General features: G+C 38.6%; 1 protein-coding gene across 1 annotated transcript; it reads right to left on the bottom strand.

Annotated features, from left to right (window-relative positions):
- Window positions 1-1,968: 1,968 nt before the first annotated feature.
- On the bottom strand, window positions 1,969-18,021 carry parvg (parvin, gamma). Its single transcript, XM_042496377.1, has 13 exons — window positions 17,807-18,021; window positions 16,999-17,105; window positions 15,360-15,424; window positions 14,623-14,725; window positions 14,320-14,463; window positions 11,680-11,795; window positions 11,516-11,571; window positions 11,406-11,440; window positions 11,232-11,293; window positions 8,482-8,550; window positions 8,282-8,383; window positions 6,445-6,517; window positions 1,969-3,544 (listed from the first exon to the last, which is right to left on the bottom strand). The coding sequence occupies exons 2-13, from the start codon at window positions 17,060-17,062 to the stop codon at window positions 3,441-3,443; spliced, it is 993 nt and encodes a 330-aa protein (XP_042352311.1). The 5' UTR covers window positions 17,063-17,105; window positions 17,807-18,021; the 3' UTR covers window positions 1,969-3,440.
- Between the last annotated feature and the right edge of the window lie 362 nt (window positions 18,022-18,383).

Here is an 18,383-nt window from a genome sequence, read left to right on the forward strand (position 1 = left end):
TCAGTTAAATCCCACATGCTGAGTAAGAAACACAAAATCACAGAGAAAACTGCCAACAAACGCCAGCAAACACCAGCAAACACCAGGTATTTTTCAGTGCTATTCAGACTTTCTGGCAATGTTCCCAGACTCTGAAACTGCCTTTATTTTGCTTCAGTTTTAATTATTTTGAAATGGGTCTTAAATTTCATTCCAAGTGGCATTAAATAAAGTCCTAAAAAGTCTTAAATCTAACTTGCCTTCAGTTTTTGAAGCCCTGTATGGAAACATACTAAATCTTTTTTCTGGCATACTAAATAGTATGGTAGTATGAGTACTGGAAGGCACAAATGTTGATGCTTATTAAGTTATTGATGTTAGTGGTGTTGCAAAATCACCTAAGACCTTTTTGGGGCTTATTCTAACATTGTGATTGCATGACTTAGATATTAATCTATGAAATGACCTCACTTTATTGCAGCTGTGATGAGTCATGGTTTGACTGAATACAATAATGGGTTTTGTGCTTTGTAAAGTAATGCGCAATTTAATTTTCAACAGTCAAATTTAGTTTACAATCACTCGGGATGAACAGTTCAAGGACTGTAAACTGGAAAACAGAAGAGAGGCCAGTTTGATTTAATAACTGCCCGCTGGAAATGACCAATCAACATGATGATCAAGAGCAACACCTCAACACCAAAATCTGTCTGCCTGTTATGATTCCATCTGACTGCCAAGCAAATTTTATGCAAACCTTTTGAAATGTCAGGGGAAATAAAATGTGAATTTAGAGTATTTTCCATCACCTTGGTGAAAACAAATAAATTGGCTTCCTGAATGTCAACAAACACATCTGCATGAAAACTGGATGAACTGAATAAGAAGTGTGAAAGTGGTTGTTGTTACAGTTTAGTCTTTTCTTTAACCTCAAGACAAAAACAAAGACACTCTCGTTTATTACACAAGCTAAATCCACAAACCAGAGAGGCAGAGATAGAGAGATATTATTTAACAATTCACTAATGGTTTGCTTAAATGTCTTTTAAACTGAGAAATTACACATTTTTGCAACACAGAGGATAATTAAGTGTTTTTTTTTCATCCTGCTTTTCAATTCACCACATAATTTACAAAATATGCTTTGATGGAATCACATCTATTGTTTGCCTCTCTTATTCTCTGAGCCTCCCTCCATCATTTCCTGCCGCTTCATCTCCACATGTGTGTGACATTGAGTTGTGAACAATTCAATGGAAAATAATAAAAAATGAAAAAATCCCACAATTTTTCCAAGAAATGACAATAGCATCCACAGAGTAGAAGAAGAGGAGGTCACAGACTGTCAGCGGGAACACATGGAGGAGGCAGAGGAGGAAAGTCACATTGTTTATTGCAAAGTGGCAGTCAAGAACAATAGTTTTCTAAACCAAGAATGAAAAGTGTCATGTTCAGACTGAAACATAAATGGAAATATGTAAATTGAGTGAAAAAGAGAGGAAAAGATAGTGGAAATAAAACCAGACATAACTTTCACACCACTTATATTTTGATTGAGTGGGAACCATATATACTAGAGATGCCAGTTTTAGTTAGTCTTGCTTTTGTTAACACCCATTAACTGGAAACTAGGGGGTAATATTTAAGGAGGAAAAAAAGTAAAATGGCGTGAAATATAAGAGGTGCTTTTCTTCTGAGCCAGCATTCCATTAATTCAGTCAGTACGTTTTCATGATATTAGAAAATGCTGATTTATTACTTTTGTCCTACTGAAATTGTACTTTTAAAATACATGTAAAATACATGTAAACATTAAAATTTCTCAAAATCTTGTATGTACCTCAAATGGACCTGAACTGGTGTAGACTTTCTGTACATGCTTCCAGTCACCGGAGCGGGCTTTGACCTAGAAGTCGAACAGCATAAATTCCAAAAAGTTATCTATTCGATATGCAACCTGTTTGCTTCTTGCTAACTTGTTTGGTATGTGATATAATAGGTCAACTGGAAGAAGGTCCAAAAGCAATTAGCGGAAAGGGGGCATATTGCTGCCTACTGTGGTGGAGTTGGACATACTTCAATCAATATATTGATTCTCCCCTGGTGTTTGAATAAAGGGACAAGGACAGTAGTCCAATTAAATTGCCTAATCAAGCTATAACCATAGCTTGACTTAACTGCGCATGTAAACGTACTAAGAAAGCCATAGTGATGCATTTGAAAGTGTTATAAATGTTTTGCCTTTTGGGTTATTTTCTGTGGGCTTTGCTGACAGACTCTGGCTTAATTGTATTAACATATGGAAATATAATGCCTTCTACCCTCCCTTCAGTTTCAACTGGTTTGCAAACCACTCTGCACTGCACACTGGTTGGGCAGTAGATAGCTATCTAGCAGCACCATTCATTCTGTGAGTACTGCACTGTCACAAACCATAGTTAACTATGTTAACATCACTAATGTTACTAATAGAGCAAATAGTGATAACATAGTCAACAATGCCAAATTTGGGTTTGTGGATCAAAACTGAGCCACTTACCAGTGTTGCCAACTCTCAACTCAATGAAAGTAAAGTAAAATATTTGAATGGCATGAGAGCTATGGTGCTTACACTGAAGTGCACCACCTTCTCTGATCTCACACAACAAGCAACATTACTCCAGCAGCAGCATTGCTACTGCAACTACTGCACAGCACAATAGGAGAGAAAAGGAGAGTTGCTGACTGCGATTATTTCGAGCAGCATGCATGGGGATGAATTACAAAGGGCTAAACATATATCTGCCTTTTCCATGATGGTCTGAAAAGGTTGCTTAATCTAGCAAAAAAGTTGCCAAGTTGTCAACACTGCTGTTTACAAACCAGAGCAACCTTTGGGAGAGACTGGAGGTTGGGCTTGTTTTTCGACAGCAATGTAATTGCAGAATAAGCAGCACTGCTTGCTAGCTAGCTCCTACCAGAACAGTTGCTGTGCAGTGCAGTAAAATGAAGAGTCACAAAGTTGACCTACAGACCCACAAGAAATCAGGCAAAAATATTCTTGCCAGTTACCAATTAAATAATAATAGTAAGCGACTGTTGTTGGTATTTGACGACTTGGGAAATAGACTTACATAAATGGGTGGTTAACCACTGACAGTGTCATTCCCAAATCATCAAATACCAACGACCTTGGGTTGGTGGTTTGGGTCGACTACCACCCTGAGGTTGTAAGAAGTATTTGACAACCTTGGAATGAAACCGCATCAGTATTTAATGACCAGTGTATGGGACTAAACAATCAACTATTTTTCTCCAGAATTACATACCGCACCTTAAAATAAGCTTAAGAGTGTAAACATAATGTTGAAAATCATTCAACTTCACCCTTTAAATTATGTACAACATTTGCAACAGTTGAGAGACAGAAGAAATCCAGAACTGGACAAACACTGCACTTGTCTACAGCTGTATTTGTATTCTTAGTTGCTGAGTTCCTCTTCCTGTTGCATTTTTTTCCCTTTGTGCTTCTTGAAGAGGGCATACAGGACCTTCAAGGTGGCAGTGACGTCCTGGGACACAATATCTGTCACACAATTCACAGGAGACATTTAGTGCATGTTTCTCATGCACCATCAGCATCTATGAGCTGAGGCAGCAAGGATGCTTTTACCCACATTAGCTAATAACTATTCTCACAATCCATCTTAACAGGTCATAGATCAGAGGGACTAAAAAAAGGCATTAGATTGAAATTTAATCAATACGTCCTTGGTGAGACGACATCCCAACAAAATTGCTCTCTGTTGTGAGATGCACTAACCAAATGAATGTGACATTAAGATTGACTTCACCACTGGCTAACCTCATTAATGCATGCAGCGCACTCCAGTTTTAGACCCTCAGTGCTGGGATCCCTCATTCCATCACAGCAATTATGCCGGTAATTAAAAAGACACTAAAAATGAATTAAATTAGCCACTTGCTCCTGGCTTAGATTAATTGTGCTGGTCCTTACATTAACAGTTATCGTGTTGAGGATTTACTTCACAATTACAGACTGTTTGGCTGGCAGGCAATACTGTGGTGAGGTTTTAGTGATTGTGATTTAAGCTCAGGGAGAATACAGAGCATCTTGTCAATAATGGAACATGCGCGGGAAGTGAAGTAGATCTATCTGAAATTGATTGATTCACACACTTAGTCAAGTTTGTAACTTACTGAGTCATTCACTCATTTTACTCTTCTCTCTTTTGATTTATATACTTCATATGGGCAAACATGAACACCCAAACTTTACACGTGTATGTGAGTGTTCTTATTCCAAAACTTCAAGGGTACTCATAGAGTAGAAACCTCCACCGAGGCCAGGTGCCTTATCTCCCAATGTCAACTAAAGAGAAAATTAATTAGTGATCTACACAGATACAGACACAGACAGATTCAAACATAACTTCCTTGGCAGAGGCAACCATGGGCCATAATATGCTGCTATAACAGCTTTCGACAACTCGTCGGATTTCTTTAAACCTGGCAGCAGGGATTTGCTTTCATTGAGCCACAAGAGCATTAGTGAGCTTACACTTCATCATAAATGTGTTGGAAAGGTTTGAGGTTCTGTGCAGGCCAGTCAAGTTATTTTCTAATAAACTGGGAAAAACAGCCAGAAAATGTTTTCACTTTATGTTTCTACAAACCATTATTTCATAACAATATCATATCAATGTTTCTTAAGAGTTGTAGTATATCAGCTGACTTTGTCAGCAGAGGTGAGGGTGACAGTGGATGGTGCTGCAGAAGGCGAGATACCTGCCAAGCTGTCTGAGACCAACAACAAAACTGGCTGTGTTTCAGCGAAACCATCACTATTTTTCCAGCAACTTTTTAGTCACCAAGCATGCATGTTTTTTTTAGCGATTAGTCACTGTTTTTCCACCAGGGATACTGCTACGAACAGCAGCTGGTTTTTAGCAAGCAATCACTGTGTTTCCTGTCGGGACTATACCCACAACAAAAGGTATTTCAAGTCAAAACATAATCTTTTTCTAACAATAACCAAGTGGTTTGGTGCTTAGACCTAACCACATGTTAATTATATAATACCCCTGGATACCCCTCCGATCACTCTGCTATACTGGAGAACCTACAGTGGCCTTCCACATGAGGTAAAAAGGCAAACGGCCCTCTCTAGACCAGTGTTCAGTTTGTCCATTCTGCTCTACTGTAGAAACAAAATGGTGAACTCTGTGGAAGAGGACCCCCACTCTATGAAGATACAAGGGGTTCATTCTGAGGTTACGAGAACACAACTATTTTTTTTGTTTCAGGTGATTTCTGCTATTAGATCCCAAATCCTACACATTGGACCTTTAAATCAACAAATATCTTCCATGGTAAAATATTTATCAGACTAATGATCTTTTTATCTGAATTTTTTATGGGTGGTCTTGGGGTCTTCTAGGGGTTTGTTTGTAATCAGTCATTCAAGTCAAACGGCAGAACTAAAAGTGAAGAAGTACTTTTCTGACATAGACCTTTGATTCAATGTACAGTCACTATACCACGAACCTAAGCTCATCTGATTAAACCAAGGAGAAATTTGAATTTCCAACGCATTTACATAATGCAATGCTCTTGCCGCTGGATGATTATTAGGATGAATGCTCATACTCATAAGTTCATGCCGCAGATCATGAAATCGTGACGTTAAAGTGTGAAATTTGATAACTGGCAGTTGCAAGTTGAAACTGACAAACACACACACACACACACACACACACACACACACACACACACACACACACAGTTTTACAGTGTACAGATATTATCGTAAAATTTCTGGGATTGTCCTGATAACTGGGTGGTTTACAGTAGTAGTTCTCATGAATACAGATAACATATCTTTCTACACACACACACACACACACACACACACACACACACACACACACAGCAGATACAGCCATAGCAGTGAGGCTAAATCCCTGTGTCTATCAGCGGGCACCAGAGTGACATTGTCCCCCTGAGAACGTCTCCTTGCTGCTCCTCTCTAAATGAATGATGATGACCTCGGACTCAGCCAATCATCTGCAGTGATACTCATCGAGACATGAGGCACACTCATTCATATTCCGCAAGCAATTCCATCTTTCCCTCTTAAACACTGTCAAACCCACACTCCACTGAGCAGTGGAGATTAACTCAAACAACCGGGGCGACCCCCCCTCCCGCATCTGATATACAAACAGATTTTGGCATTTTTCCCGTCACACAGTTAAATGCTCTTGATAGTCGATATCATTTGAATTAGTTTGACATTGCTCGTCTTGGAGCTCTGCTGTTTTACTGTTGCAGTCATTTTACGCAAAAGGACTTCTGTTTATTGTTTTTTTCAATCCTCTGTGACTGGCATTTTAATTTGAGTAAATCTATTCTGAACAAGTGTGTATACTGTGTGAGCAGTGTGTGTGTGTGTAATTTGCTCACCTTGTGGATCAACACTGGGGACTTGAAGGCCTGTGTCATTCAGGAGATCCAAGGCCAAGGTTACATTTTGAATCTAGAGGTCAAGATGATTAAAAATGATCAAACACAAAATCCAGATGTGAATTATACCCACTGATAATTTTTTGTACATATTTAGTATAAGTTTAGTTCTATCTTCATGTTTGCTGATATTTTATGATAGCTAGCAGTATTTGTAGGTAATATAGCATAACCGGTTATCTACACAGTGTTAGTCGAAATGGGCTATTCACAATGTGGAGATACCTTGTTACAGGTAAAAGTGAACTATTAAAAGTTAAAGTACGTATTATGCCAAATGGCCCACTTCAGAATAATACATATTATTTTACTGGATGAGAGTCAGTAACTGATTTGGCAGAAATGCCATTATTACATGTGAGAATATTGTAATTTAAGTGGCCTGAGAGAAAACTAGACTTCCACACCTCTTCTTGGCTCTGTTTTCAGGATTTAGAAAATTTAGCCCATGATGGGAAACTTTTGGCCATCTATTGGCTGATGTACAAATGCAAATGTGTGCGTGCATTCCTTCAGACTATGAGAGCCTGATTCAGTGGTGGAGAATCCAGCAGAAAAACACTGCCTACACTGCAAATAAATCCAAAAAGAGGAAGACAAGAGAAAAATAAAAATAAAACACATGCTAATATTGGTGAAGCGTGTCAGAGATGGAGAGAAAATGCAACTAACAGTCCTGCTAACCGGAGCTAAAGGATCACAGTGGTGGCTTTAAGTTCACCTTTACACAAACCCCTAGTCAGAGGCCACAACCCCCAACTCTGGGGGTGCGGAAATCCCTGACTCCCTGCCACTGAAGGCCACCCGCTTGCTGTGACACCCAGCACTAAAGTATTTGCATTGGCCGAATTTGAGCAACTAAACAGCTGCAGACCAAAGGTCGCTCTCCTGAGCTGCTGCCTGCTTTCCTCCCAGGGAGGCAGTCCACAGCGGCAGGGAGTGAGGTTAAGGGACTGCAGGGTGGTTACCAAGGTAATGCTTGTCTCATTTGTTTTTTTGGGTTTTTTTTGACAAACAGAGGGGGAGGGGCTGGGGACAGAGAAAGGAAAGTGGCAAGAGGAGGGTGTTTTTTCAATTCTGTTTTTTTTTTTTTCCCAGATTTTTGCCTATCCCATCTTTAATTTACCTATCATTTCAATTAAATTTTGCATGTTTATTGCGTTTCGATGATTTTCATGATATTCAGATGTATTACGTTGACAAAAACAGTTAGGTAACACCTGAATTGTGGCATTACAAGTCATTATTAGCACATTAACATACCAAAACGTAACATGGATGAGTCTCTCTTTATGAGTGTCACTGTATCTTTTATACGGTTAGTTATTCATAAAGTCTTCACATCTGTGATAAAAGAGTCATAACTTTTTCATAGACTCTTCCTAATGCTTCAAGTGAAGTGAGATCAAAGATATCATTATCAGTGACACAGAAGTAATTATGCATCTACTTTTATTACGGGAATAGTAAAATATTAATTTTGATCATATCTTATATTGTAATAGGCACAATTTTGGATCAGGTTTCAGTACCGTAGCTCATTATCCACCGTGCTCTAGTGGGAAATTAGATTAACTCAAATCGGAAACGAGAAGTGTTTTATGATATTACAGTAAAGCTTTTCAATCAGAACAATGCAGCCTGCGTGAGTCTACATTTTTCCAAAATATCAGCCAAAATGAATTCTAATTGAAAACAGTTAGGATGGTACTAATAAAGTTATCACCTGTCTGAAGGTTCACTTCTCTTTAAAATGTGTCAGTTATCTATACTGTACCATCTCAGAGTGATTGACAGGAGTCAGGTTGAAGTCATAGAGAGGGATGAAGAATCCTTCCAGCTGTCCGATGAGCAGCAGCAGAATCACACCGTCAGCAAACTGCACAGAAATTTTACAGCAGACATTGGAGCTGGTCCAAGGAAAGTGATAAAATCTCAGGGGAAGAGATTAACAAGTTGTTTTTTTTTTTCCTTTACCTGTTTGTCCATATCAGCCACCTGCAGACCCATAGTCGACATATTCTGGTTGACAAAGTGTAAGATGGCCTGAAAATGAAGGGGAATAAAGTTAGCCAGTTTAAAATACATGTTTTTCTTATTTATCTGACAAAATAATATATTAAACATGTTTTACTGTTAATCAAAACCTGCGATACCTTCTAGTTCATTATGCCAGAGGGATTATAGGCCATCATATTCTTTCTCATTGTTATGGTTGGATATTATTTAGTCACAACAAGGGACAGCTGAGGCAGAAATCTGGTCTGAAGTGTTGAAAAAAGTTAAAGTTTTACTTTTTTAATGGGATAATATTATATGTTTATATGAAGACTTGAATTTGAGAATTTTTCACTATTTCCTAACATTTTATAGATTAAAAGATTGATCAAATTTTTAACTAATAATAATAAAAAAGTCATATGTAAATAATTATTATTACACTTTAAATTAAGGATGCTAAACAGTACCCAAAAGTAGTTCTTTGGCTCATAATAGGTAAACCTGTTTTGGTGCCACATGGCACTCATCTTTTAAAGGTGCTGGACAATGCCTTGGTCAAAAAGGCTATACAGAACCATTAGAGGTGCCATATAGATGTAGCACCATATTGTTTTTTAAATTTTTGAAGTTGAGGGCTTTGAATGATGCCAGATAATACCATGGATGAGGAATTGTGCTTCTTAACGACACTTCATGATTATTAATAATTTCTTGCAAAATGTTGACTTAAAGTTCTGGTGAAGTGATAATTAAAGTGTGTTTGTCACATCACAGAAAGATGTGTTATTAAATACCTGACCAAATCTGAATGACCAAAAAAATCGCCAAGTACGTAAAAGAAGAAGAATCATGAAAAAATGCACAGTATTTTCTGAACTGAAATGCTGGGGGCATGTCCCCGAAGGCCACGCCCAATTGTGGGACAATACTGATGCTTCTCGCTATTATACTGCTACATTGTCAGGGGCGGGGTTACGCTGAGTATAGCTCCATTGCATCATCGAGATATGGTTTTAGGCCTGCCCAAAAAAAATTTAAAAACAGGAAAATGGTGAAAAAACAGTCAACCTTCTAACTTTGTAACATGTTTTCAACAATCAGTTTCCAACATTTAGAATGTGTATTGAAACAAATCTCTGAATTCACTTTACTCGGAGTTTAAATGTTCATAATCCTGAACGAAATGCTCCCTCAGAAACATAATAATGATACTTTTTCAAATATTTCTATATTTATATTTATATATTTCTGTGCTCTAAAGTGCAAATGTTGAGAGCCACTGCTTTAATGTGTTATCCTCTGGAAAAACACAGTTAGTAGGCTATTTTAATGTAGCGTTTTTGTTTTTTTCCCCCAATAAACTAAACTATACTAAGCTGAAGAACCAGTAGAGAACCTCTGAAAAACGAGACATGAGTTTAAGGTGCTTTGTGTGGCAGTGGTCCGATATAACACCTCAACTAACACCAAAAAACAGCTGAGGAACCATTTATCTGTCTCTATCACCCCTGAGCTGATTAACTGAGTGTTGTTTGACAGAAAATTAAGTGGCAACTTTTTAATAATCAGGTAATTGTTGAGCACTTATAAGCTCAACATCGTTGGGTTTTGATCTGTTCGTCAAACAAAAAGCAGTATGATAGCATCCCCTCTGGCTTTAGGAACTTGTGACAGGCATTTTTCAGTATTTCCTACCACAGCATGCTTCATATCCTCAGGCAGGGCTCTGCTGGCTATTCCCGTCTCAAAACTAAAGGTGACAGGGTTTTGGGGGGTCAAGTCCCCTCAGCTCTGAAACTTCCTGCCTGAGCGTCAGATTCTTGCAGAACCAGTGACGCATTTAAAATCCCTTTGTAAAACGTATCTTGTGTAAAAACCAACCTTTATTAATTTAAGCACTGTGATTTACTTTCAGCGTCTTAGCTAATTAGTGTTGTTGTTATTGATTTTATCTAATATTGTCACAGGGTATTCTAGTACTTGTTTTTAGTTTTATTTATTCTTATTTTTTATATTATTTCAATTTATTTTATTTGCCTCAGTTTAGTCCTCAGGGCAGCAAATTGCTAACATTATTTTTCTGTTTCATGGTTTGTATTTTTCTTTATGTTTATGTTATTCTTTTTTTCCCCGTTTATTTTCTGTTTTAATTAAAAGTTTTAAGAATCTTGGTTAAACAATGTAAAGCCCTTTGTAACTGTTTTGAAAAGTGTGGTATTAATTAAGTTTATCATTATATATTATTTTATGGATCAAATGATTAATTAATTATCCAAAAAGTAATAGGGGAAAGTGGAGTCGTTTGGGACATTTTTGCATCAAGGTGAATTACCGTTGACAATACTGTTTCACTATGGTCATGCCAATAAAGCCTCCTTAAATTGAAATAACCTTCCAATACTCACAGACTACTTTAACGGTGATGAAAATAATTACATCCCTGAACAGACAGGCTTATCAGCAGATTAAATATTAATAAAAATAACTATTGAAATAACCCTTCTTGAAACTGATTTGAATACTTGCAAAAAACAAAAATAACAGAAAAGCAATCCTCTCCCATTTGATCGTCTTAGGCAGCATTCATCCTGCTCATATGTAGGTCACAAACAAGTCATACTTATTTACTTCCTGTCTTAACACCACAATATTTGCTCTCTTGCTGCCAGTGGAGTTGAGAGTTATCTCCTTGAGCTATCTCCGCACTTCTCCTCTCTTTGTTATACCTTCTTTACTGTGTTGACCTTGTGAGCCTCAAGCTTCAGCAGTTGCTCAATGGGATCTTCCCCTGCGTGATCAGACAGCCAGAAAAGTCTATTGAAGTCATCGTAGGCTGTAATGCTGCTTCGATGACATTCAAAATGTCAAATCGGCTCAACATCCAACAGCTTTATACTCACTTTCAGTATTCCTGAGGGAGTCTGAGTCTGTGTCCCTGTTGAAAAAGACCAACATATATGAGGTGTTTTTCTCATATCTGCAGAATCACACAGGTCACAAATCTGCTCACCTCTCCTCTGTCAGCACCTCTGTCTGTACATTTGATTTGATTCCACTTCTGGTCACCTGCATGAAAATTTCACAAAAAAAAAAAATTTCTGCAACTACATATGGTTTGTTTAAGACAAATATTTGGTGCAGAAAAAAAGTGCTAAAGCTAGAAGTGAAACTCACTTCCACAACTATGACTTCAACTGTCACATTTGGTGGCAATTCGAGTTCAGGCTGGAAAGATCTCACCATGGCAACCAGCAGATGAATAGTGGCCAGAAGGTCTTTGTTGTGGATGACTGACAGGCAAACAGCAGAGAACAAAACACACACACACACACACACACACACAAACACACAGACACAGAGACACACACACACACACACACACACACACACACACACACACACACACACACACAATAACTGCACTGATTTGACAGGACTCAGCACCTCCCAGTGTGACAGCAAACAAAGGCCAAAAGGATTTGAGTCTAAATAAAATCATAACAGAAATTTAATTACAACTGAAAACCTTAAGCTACAATTGCTAAAATTTTCATGAAATGAAACCCTGTTTTTGATACTATTCACTATTCACAGAGTCTGAAGACATCAATGCTTGTATCCTAAAGTAGTTTAACAGCACATTGTGAGACCAGCAAGTTGCTGGAGATTTGACCTTTCCAAGCACTTAAAAAAAATCTGAATGAAAAATCAAAATAACTTAATTTGTTTCTACATGTCAGAACATACACAGCACTTAACCACACAATTTGACAACATAGTGCAGCTTATGATAGTTTAAGTCCACCTGATCAGTTAAAAGGTGAAGTTGTGCCAGAGATCAACACATTGCTTGGTGGCGGGGTCCACCAATCCCGGGCTGGATTCAAATTAACTACATTATCACCGTCATCCTATACAGGGAAGGGATTCACAGGAGATGATGCAGTATGTCATCAGTTTCTTTAGTTATTAAACCTAACATTTCTCACTTCTGCTGCTTCACACCTAGATATTTTATCACCTGGACCCTATTTTCCCATGTTTTTGTGTCCAAGTGACTAACTGAGACAACACATTTTGAGATTGGTCCAGTATCAAGAAAGAGTGCTGCAGAACAGGCTGCATGTATCCCTTTAGGCATTTGTGCACTGTCAATTTACGTTCATTAAAAGGTCTTAATTTTGCCACTGACTGGCTCAGGTTGTTATTACTGGTGTCTGAAAACATTTAAGACACATTTAACATTTTTCTTTTTTTTTTTGATAAAGTAGTCTGTTTGTTATTGTGTCCAAGTCACGCTCAAGGAGGAGTCTTGTTCTGAAATCTTGCGAAAGGTGACATGTTGCAGGAAAAACAACACTGGAAACATTAGTGAGAGTTAGAGAGAGGAGTGCCAGTTCAGGTTTCTTATGTTGGATTACAGAAACCGTAGTTTAGTGTTATCAAGAGGATCTGGCAGAGAAAATGAACAACTGTCAATGTCATTGCTGAATATTTAGCTGATTTTGACAATGTGGAAAAGTCTGTGAAATCTCAGAATTAACATCTCATTGAGTTAGACTTGGTTGCACACAATTTCAAACAGACTGGATCAGCAAAAGGTAAAGAAAAATGTTTAATTTCTCTGTAGGGTGGACAGTGGACAACAGGGTCCAGGTAAAAAATACCAAAGATGCACTGTTCCTTTAGATGGAACAGTGCATCTTTGGTTTAGGGAGCTTTAGTGGCATCTAGTGGTGAGGACTGCAGATTGCAACCAGCTGAAACTTCTCCCTCCCAAATTTCTTTGGGTTTTTATTGTTCAGGAGGTTTTTCCTGGGAGCCCAATTATCCACAGAGGTTTCTTCCTTTCCAGAACAAATGGACCAGGTGATTAAAAGAGTTAAAAACACTAAATAAAGCATTTTCATGTTACAAATCAGTGTTTCTCCAACCTTGTTTGGGCCATTCCTCCAGCATTTGCTCATCTTTTTTCCAATGATAACTTAAGATCCACACATTCAGGAGGTTTTCACAGGGAGTGAATTTATCTACAGAAGTCTCCTTCCCTTCAAAACAAACAGACCCAGTGATAGAAACTGGTCGCAGAGGGCCTGCAACCTATGGTGGCTGAAGTGAAAATGCAAATAGCTTCATCTAGAACAAGTGTTTGGTTTGTCTGTTCTGGGTTTCTGTAGAAACATGGCGGCGCAACATGGCAGACTCCATTCACTAGGACCCACTCCCTATTTGGATATAAACAGCTCATTCTAAGGTAACAAAATCCCAAAGATTGCTATTTTTAGGTGATCATACACTAAAGGCAATATGCTTATTTCATTATATTCAATTTCTGCAAAAATATACCCCTAAATCCTACACACTGCACTTTTAAAAACATTCAGTTGGTGAAATATGGGGTTGCTTTTATTTTGAAGCATTCAAAAGAAATGCAGTGCATTTGTCAGAGGTTAGTGCTGACCACAATCAGTCATTTCTGACACTTATTTAGTGGATCAGAGTATGTCCTTTCAGTTGTATGATTCATTAAACAAAAGTTCAAATGAGTGACTGCAAACTTATAAAAGTTATGTTTTTATTGTGACCTTTCTTTGCTTACCTAACTAAGCACCAGCACAAAAAAAGAATCTGACAGGTGATTAACACAGAACCCCGTCATGTTTATCCCCACCGAAATCCCTCACAGTTGGTGTAAACTAACATGGCACCCTTGAGCTAGCACCAAATCCTGTTGTAATCTGAAATCGTTGCCAGAAGAGAACATTTGTTCTCTTGTTGCTTCGTTGTTGAAGCCCAGTCAGCTGCATGACTCACGTTTAACGTTCCACTTGATCCCGCTGCTGTCCTGCGGGCCCAGTCTCCTATCCAGTTCCTCCAGGATCATTCCCAACTTGCGGATCTGAGCAGTGGAGGTCAGTGCTATGTCCTCCACAGGCAAGTGAATACCGGCCAGCCTGGCTATGGAAATCAGGAAAAGTTCTTTATTATAGTTTTACTGGCAAGGACTGTGTCTTGGATTTTAGAAATGACAAACTTTTCTGTGAACTACAAGGGGAAAACAGTTGTAAGTTTTCAAATTCAAAGACAGTACAACCATAGAAATGTGTATTAACTCACACAGCAGGTGGTGAAGCACCAGCCCATCGTACAGATCCTCCTCCAAACTCTGAACCACTATGTGCTCGATTTTCAAAGTGCTATTGATCCAATAAACCAGTGCCTACCAAAACACAATTCATCACACAGTCAGACACACCAAACACTTTCATCTCCTTGCGTGCATTTTTCCCCCACGTGCCAAATGAAAAGCAGCATGACGCCTTGTTTTTTAAAATTCCCTTCGATTTTCAGAAATAATATGATTCCGAAGGAGATGGAAATGATGACAAATACAAAATACTCCCCCCCAAATAACTGATATTTTATTTGTTTGTCCTCCTAGCTCCACATATGAGACGTGTCAGGCTTATTGAGTTAAATATTCATTTACTGTCGCTCGCATGAAACCCTTGCGCTGCCATCTTTTCAAATCAAAACCTTGTTTTAAAGTCAGATCCAGCAGACTCAGCCGACGACTCCTCGCCGCAACTCTCTGATCTGTCTCCCATCACCTCTGATAATTATGCTCATTAAAATTTCACTGATCCTTCCACCTCTCCTCCTGCATCAGATATTATTCATGCTCTTCACAGCACACATATACATGCAGGCTGTGTAGCATTCATTTCCAGCCCACTTAGGAGACACACACCCTGTGTAGTCCAGGGTGGGTTTTGATGTAACAATAAATACTGAACAGAAGACAGAGCTTCAGACAAAGCTTTATATGTAGATAGCAGGGATTAATCTCTTACCTCCTTTAGCTTTTCAAATTTGGGATCTTTTAAAGATGTTGGCTGAATGAGCTTCTGCTTGTCTCCTGTGAATATAAACACTCAAAAATTATATTGTTGCATGCTATAACTGTGTGATTGACAGCTCTCCAATTATTTCTAGCAGTTAGAATTTTTATTTATTAGAGGCAACATCCCTGTGATACACCACAGCCCAGTCACCAGAAGAAAATGTTGGCATTACATTTCTGCAAACAACGGCTATGTTACAATTGCACATTTTTTTATGAATAATATAAACATACGGTATCTAAAGTGAAATCGTCTTTGAGCTGACTTTGTCGCTAAGAAGTTATGGGGATGGTGGATGGTGTGTCAGGTGTCGATGCTGGTCAAGCTGGAGACCAATATAAACCGCTGTTAGAGACCAACAAACAACGAAACCAGTTGTGTTTTGGTGACTTGTCGCTGTATTTCAACCAGGGAAAGAGCTGCAAAATCAACTGTTTTTTACCAAGACATCTCTGCTTGTCTAGTGGGGATTGTGTATTTAAGCCAAAAATAATCTTTTCTAACCATAAACAAGTCGGTTTTCTGCTGAAGCTCAACACATATTAATCCAATGTTGTCAAAATGTAAATCTTCAACATATCAATGTATCTGCAGCACAACAACGTACAAATATGACATATGCCAAACAAACAATGCCGACATATTTTCTGGCGACTGGGTTGTGCCCAGACAATGCACACGCACACACATTTTTGAATGCATGCCCTACATGCATTTTTGGATGTGTTTTTTCTGCCTATCTAGCCAATGGTTTCCATTCATTTCCATACGTTCTGAAAAGCATTTGCCAGATAAAACTTGCACAAGCTATGTCATAAATCACATTGAATATTAAGAATGTATTATTTTTTAACAATCTTACACTGTGGTGCGATAATGCCATTTAAAGTTACTTCTCCTGGTTACAACTCCAATTTTAATAGGGAGCCGAATTATCCACAGAGGTCTCTTCTCCAACACAAACAAACCAGGTTATTTAAACTGAATAAAACACTAATAAACCTCATGTCATGTTTAAAAATCTGTATTTTGTCGACATTCTTACTAAATTGAAACAAAGGTTGATATTATCTATACTTAATTATGATGAAGGTCACCCCACTCAATCATTAATGGGCGAATGCATGCATGGAGTTGCCATTTCTGTTGGACTGTGAGAGAATTTTTTGAGAGGAAGGGGGGAGTAATAACTCATGCTGTGAGTTTCATGTAGGCAACTGTCTTTCACAAAGACAAAGACAGGGTATGGGGGAGATTAGTTTGTGTGGGTCTTTCTGTTAATCATCAGTTTGATTGCATGGTTGCACATGTAGTCGCACCATGCTGTTTTGGCCGATTTTTTTGCGGTGGCATCTTGTAATCAGGCCTAAGTGTCAAATTTGTGATGTCATGTCTACATTTTGGATTTGGGAGTGAATTGTTTGTGATTACCTATATTTTTGGACCTTGTTAGACCATAGGAATGACATTTATACATTTTTGAAACTTGGTGAAAAAACTGTGAAGCTAAATGTATACACATGACTGACTGACTGAGACTGAAAATAACGACAGGATATTTATCAGTTTACTGAATGCACACACATACCCTGAAAAGCCTCAAAGTCCACAGGGTCATCCTCTTTGTGATAGTCAAAGACAGCAGCCTCCATTGCTTCTCCTCAAGGTGAGATATTCATCACCTGTCAGCAAAACCTGCAGAGAGGAAAAGCTTGAATATAAACAGAAGAATGAAAAAAAAACTCTTTCCGTCAACTTGTTTGGCAGAAAGTCTCTCTCACTCAACAGGGGTTCAGTTAGTGTCCTTGACCGCATTTGTTCAACTTTCAGCTCTTGCAAACCGACAGTGAAAGATTCTGATTGCACTGCCAGGCAGATCTCTGTTGCATGGAAAGCTAGTACCTCCAAATTTTGGCTTTCATGTACAAAGAAAGACAGTCTTGTGCTCAATGAATTTCAACAATTGAGTTTTGACAGTGGCTTTTGCGCGACTGAGGATATTAAGAAGTTTACAAACATGGCTGTGCCGGTTAAAAACCTGTCAAACTGAAATAGGAAGATGTTTAGTTTCCTCACTTCCTTTTTCTCTCTTTAACTGGTATGCTCAACAGATCAAGTATTGTAGATTCCCCACGGATTTGCAGGGTTGCACCTCTTCCTCTGAACATTTTTGAATCATGTGGTCTGAGACAAAGCACAGCAAACACTCTGACAAAACAGACGTGACCTGGAGCATGTCAAACTGTTGTTTCCTGGATCTGGAGAAGAGAAAGGCTACCGGTGAGAAAACTTTTACTTTCCTGTGTTGTTTTATGTGTGTGGGGCTTCCTTTTCCTGAGGTTGACAGTAACTTTCAAACAAGGTCATAAACAAAAAGTCTTCTTGCATAAGCTTACCTTTCGGCACTCCTGAGAGCGACTCAACAGAATCGGGTGACTTCAGCTGAACTGAGTTCTTTAACTGGTGTCAACTCCAAAAACTGTCAAAATAGCAATATAAGAGGTGGAGAGGGCTGTACTCAATCTGAATACAACCTCTTGTGAAGTCTATCTGCGCAAAAGGTCTGACTGCACTCAATATCACACTGCTGCTTTAAAGAAAATAACATGTCACAGGGTCGGAAGGAAAGATAAGCACGAATGAGAGGATGTGGCAGAGAAGAAGGTAGCACTTCCTCTTTTTGATACTGGCTTTGCACAACGTTTCTCAGATAAGGGCATTTGTATTCTGTGTCACGAACTGCTTTAACCGAGTATGCGTCGGGTGAAAAAGAAAGCAGGGAAGACTCATAGGTGCAAATGTATTGTTTGGAAAACCACACGTCAGGAGCGCCGAGAGAAACGTGACACTCAGAGGCCTGAACCACTCAGACTCGACTCACACATCTCCATCTGTGACCAGATCAATTTGCTGTCTGGTCTCCAGCCTTCTCCATTCTCCAACAAACAAACAAAAAAAAGACAGACAGAGATA

This window comes from Plectropomus leopardus, chromosome 11, assembly GCF_008729295.1.
Source record: "Plectropomus leopardus isolate mb chromosome 11, YSFRI_Pleo_2.0, whole genome shotgun sequence".
NCBI lineage: Eukaryota > Metazoa > Chordata > Actinopteri > Perciformes > Serranidae > Plectropomus > Plectropomus leopardus.

Excerpts from the sequence above, each read along its gene's own strand:
- parvg (XM_042496377.1), bottom strand. The coding sequence starts at position 17,062 with ATGGAGGCTGCTGTCTTTGACTATCACAAAGAGGATGACCCTGTGGAC. Across the intron at positions 14,464-14,622 it reads GGTGCTTCACCACCTGCTGT|CCAGGCTGGCCGGTATTCAC; the intron begins GTGAGTTAATAC and ends TGATTTCCATAG. Across the intron at positions 3,545-6,444 it reads CCCCAGTGTTGATCCACAAG|ATATTGTGTCCCAGGACGTC; the intron begins GTGAGCAAATTA and ends ATTGTGTGACAG.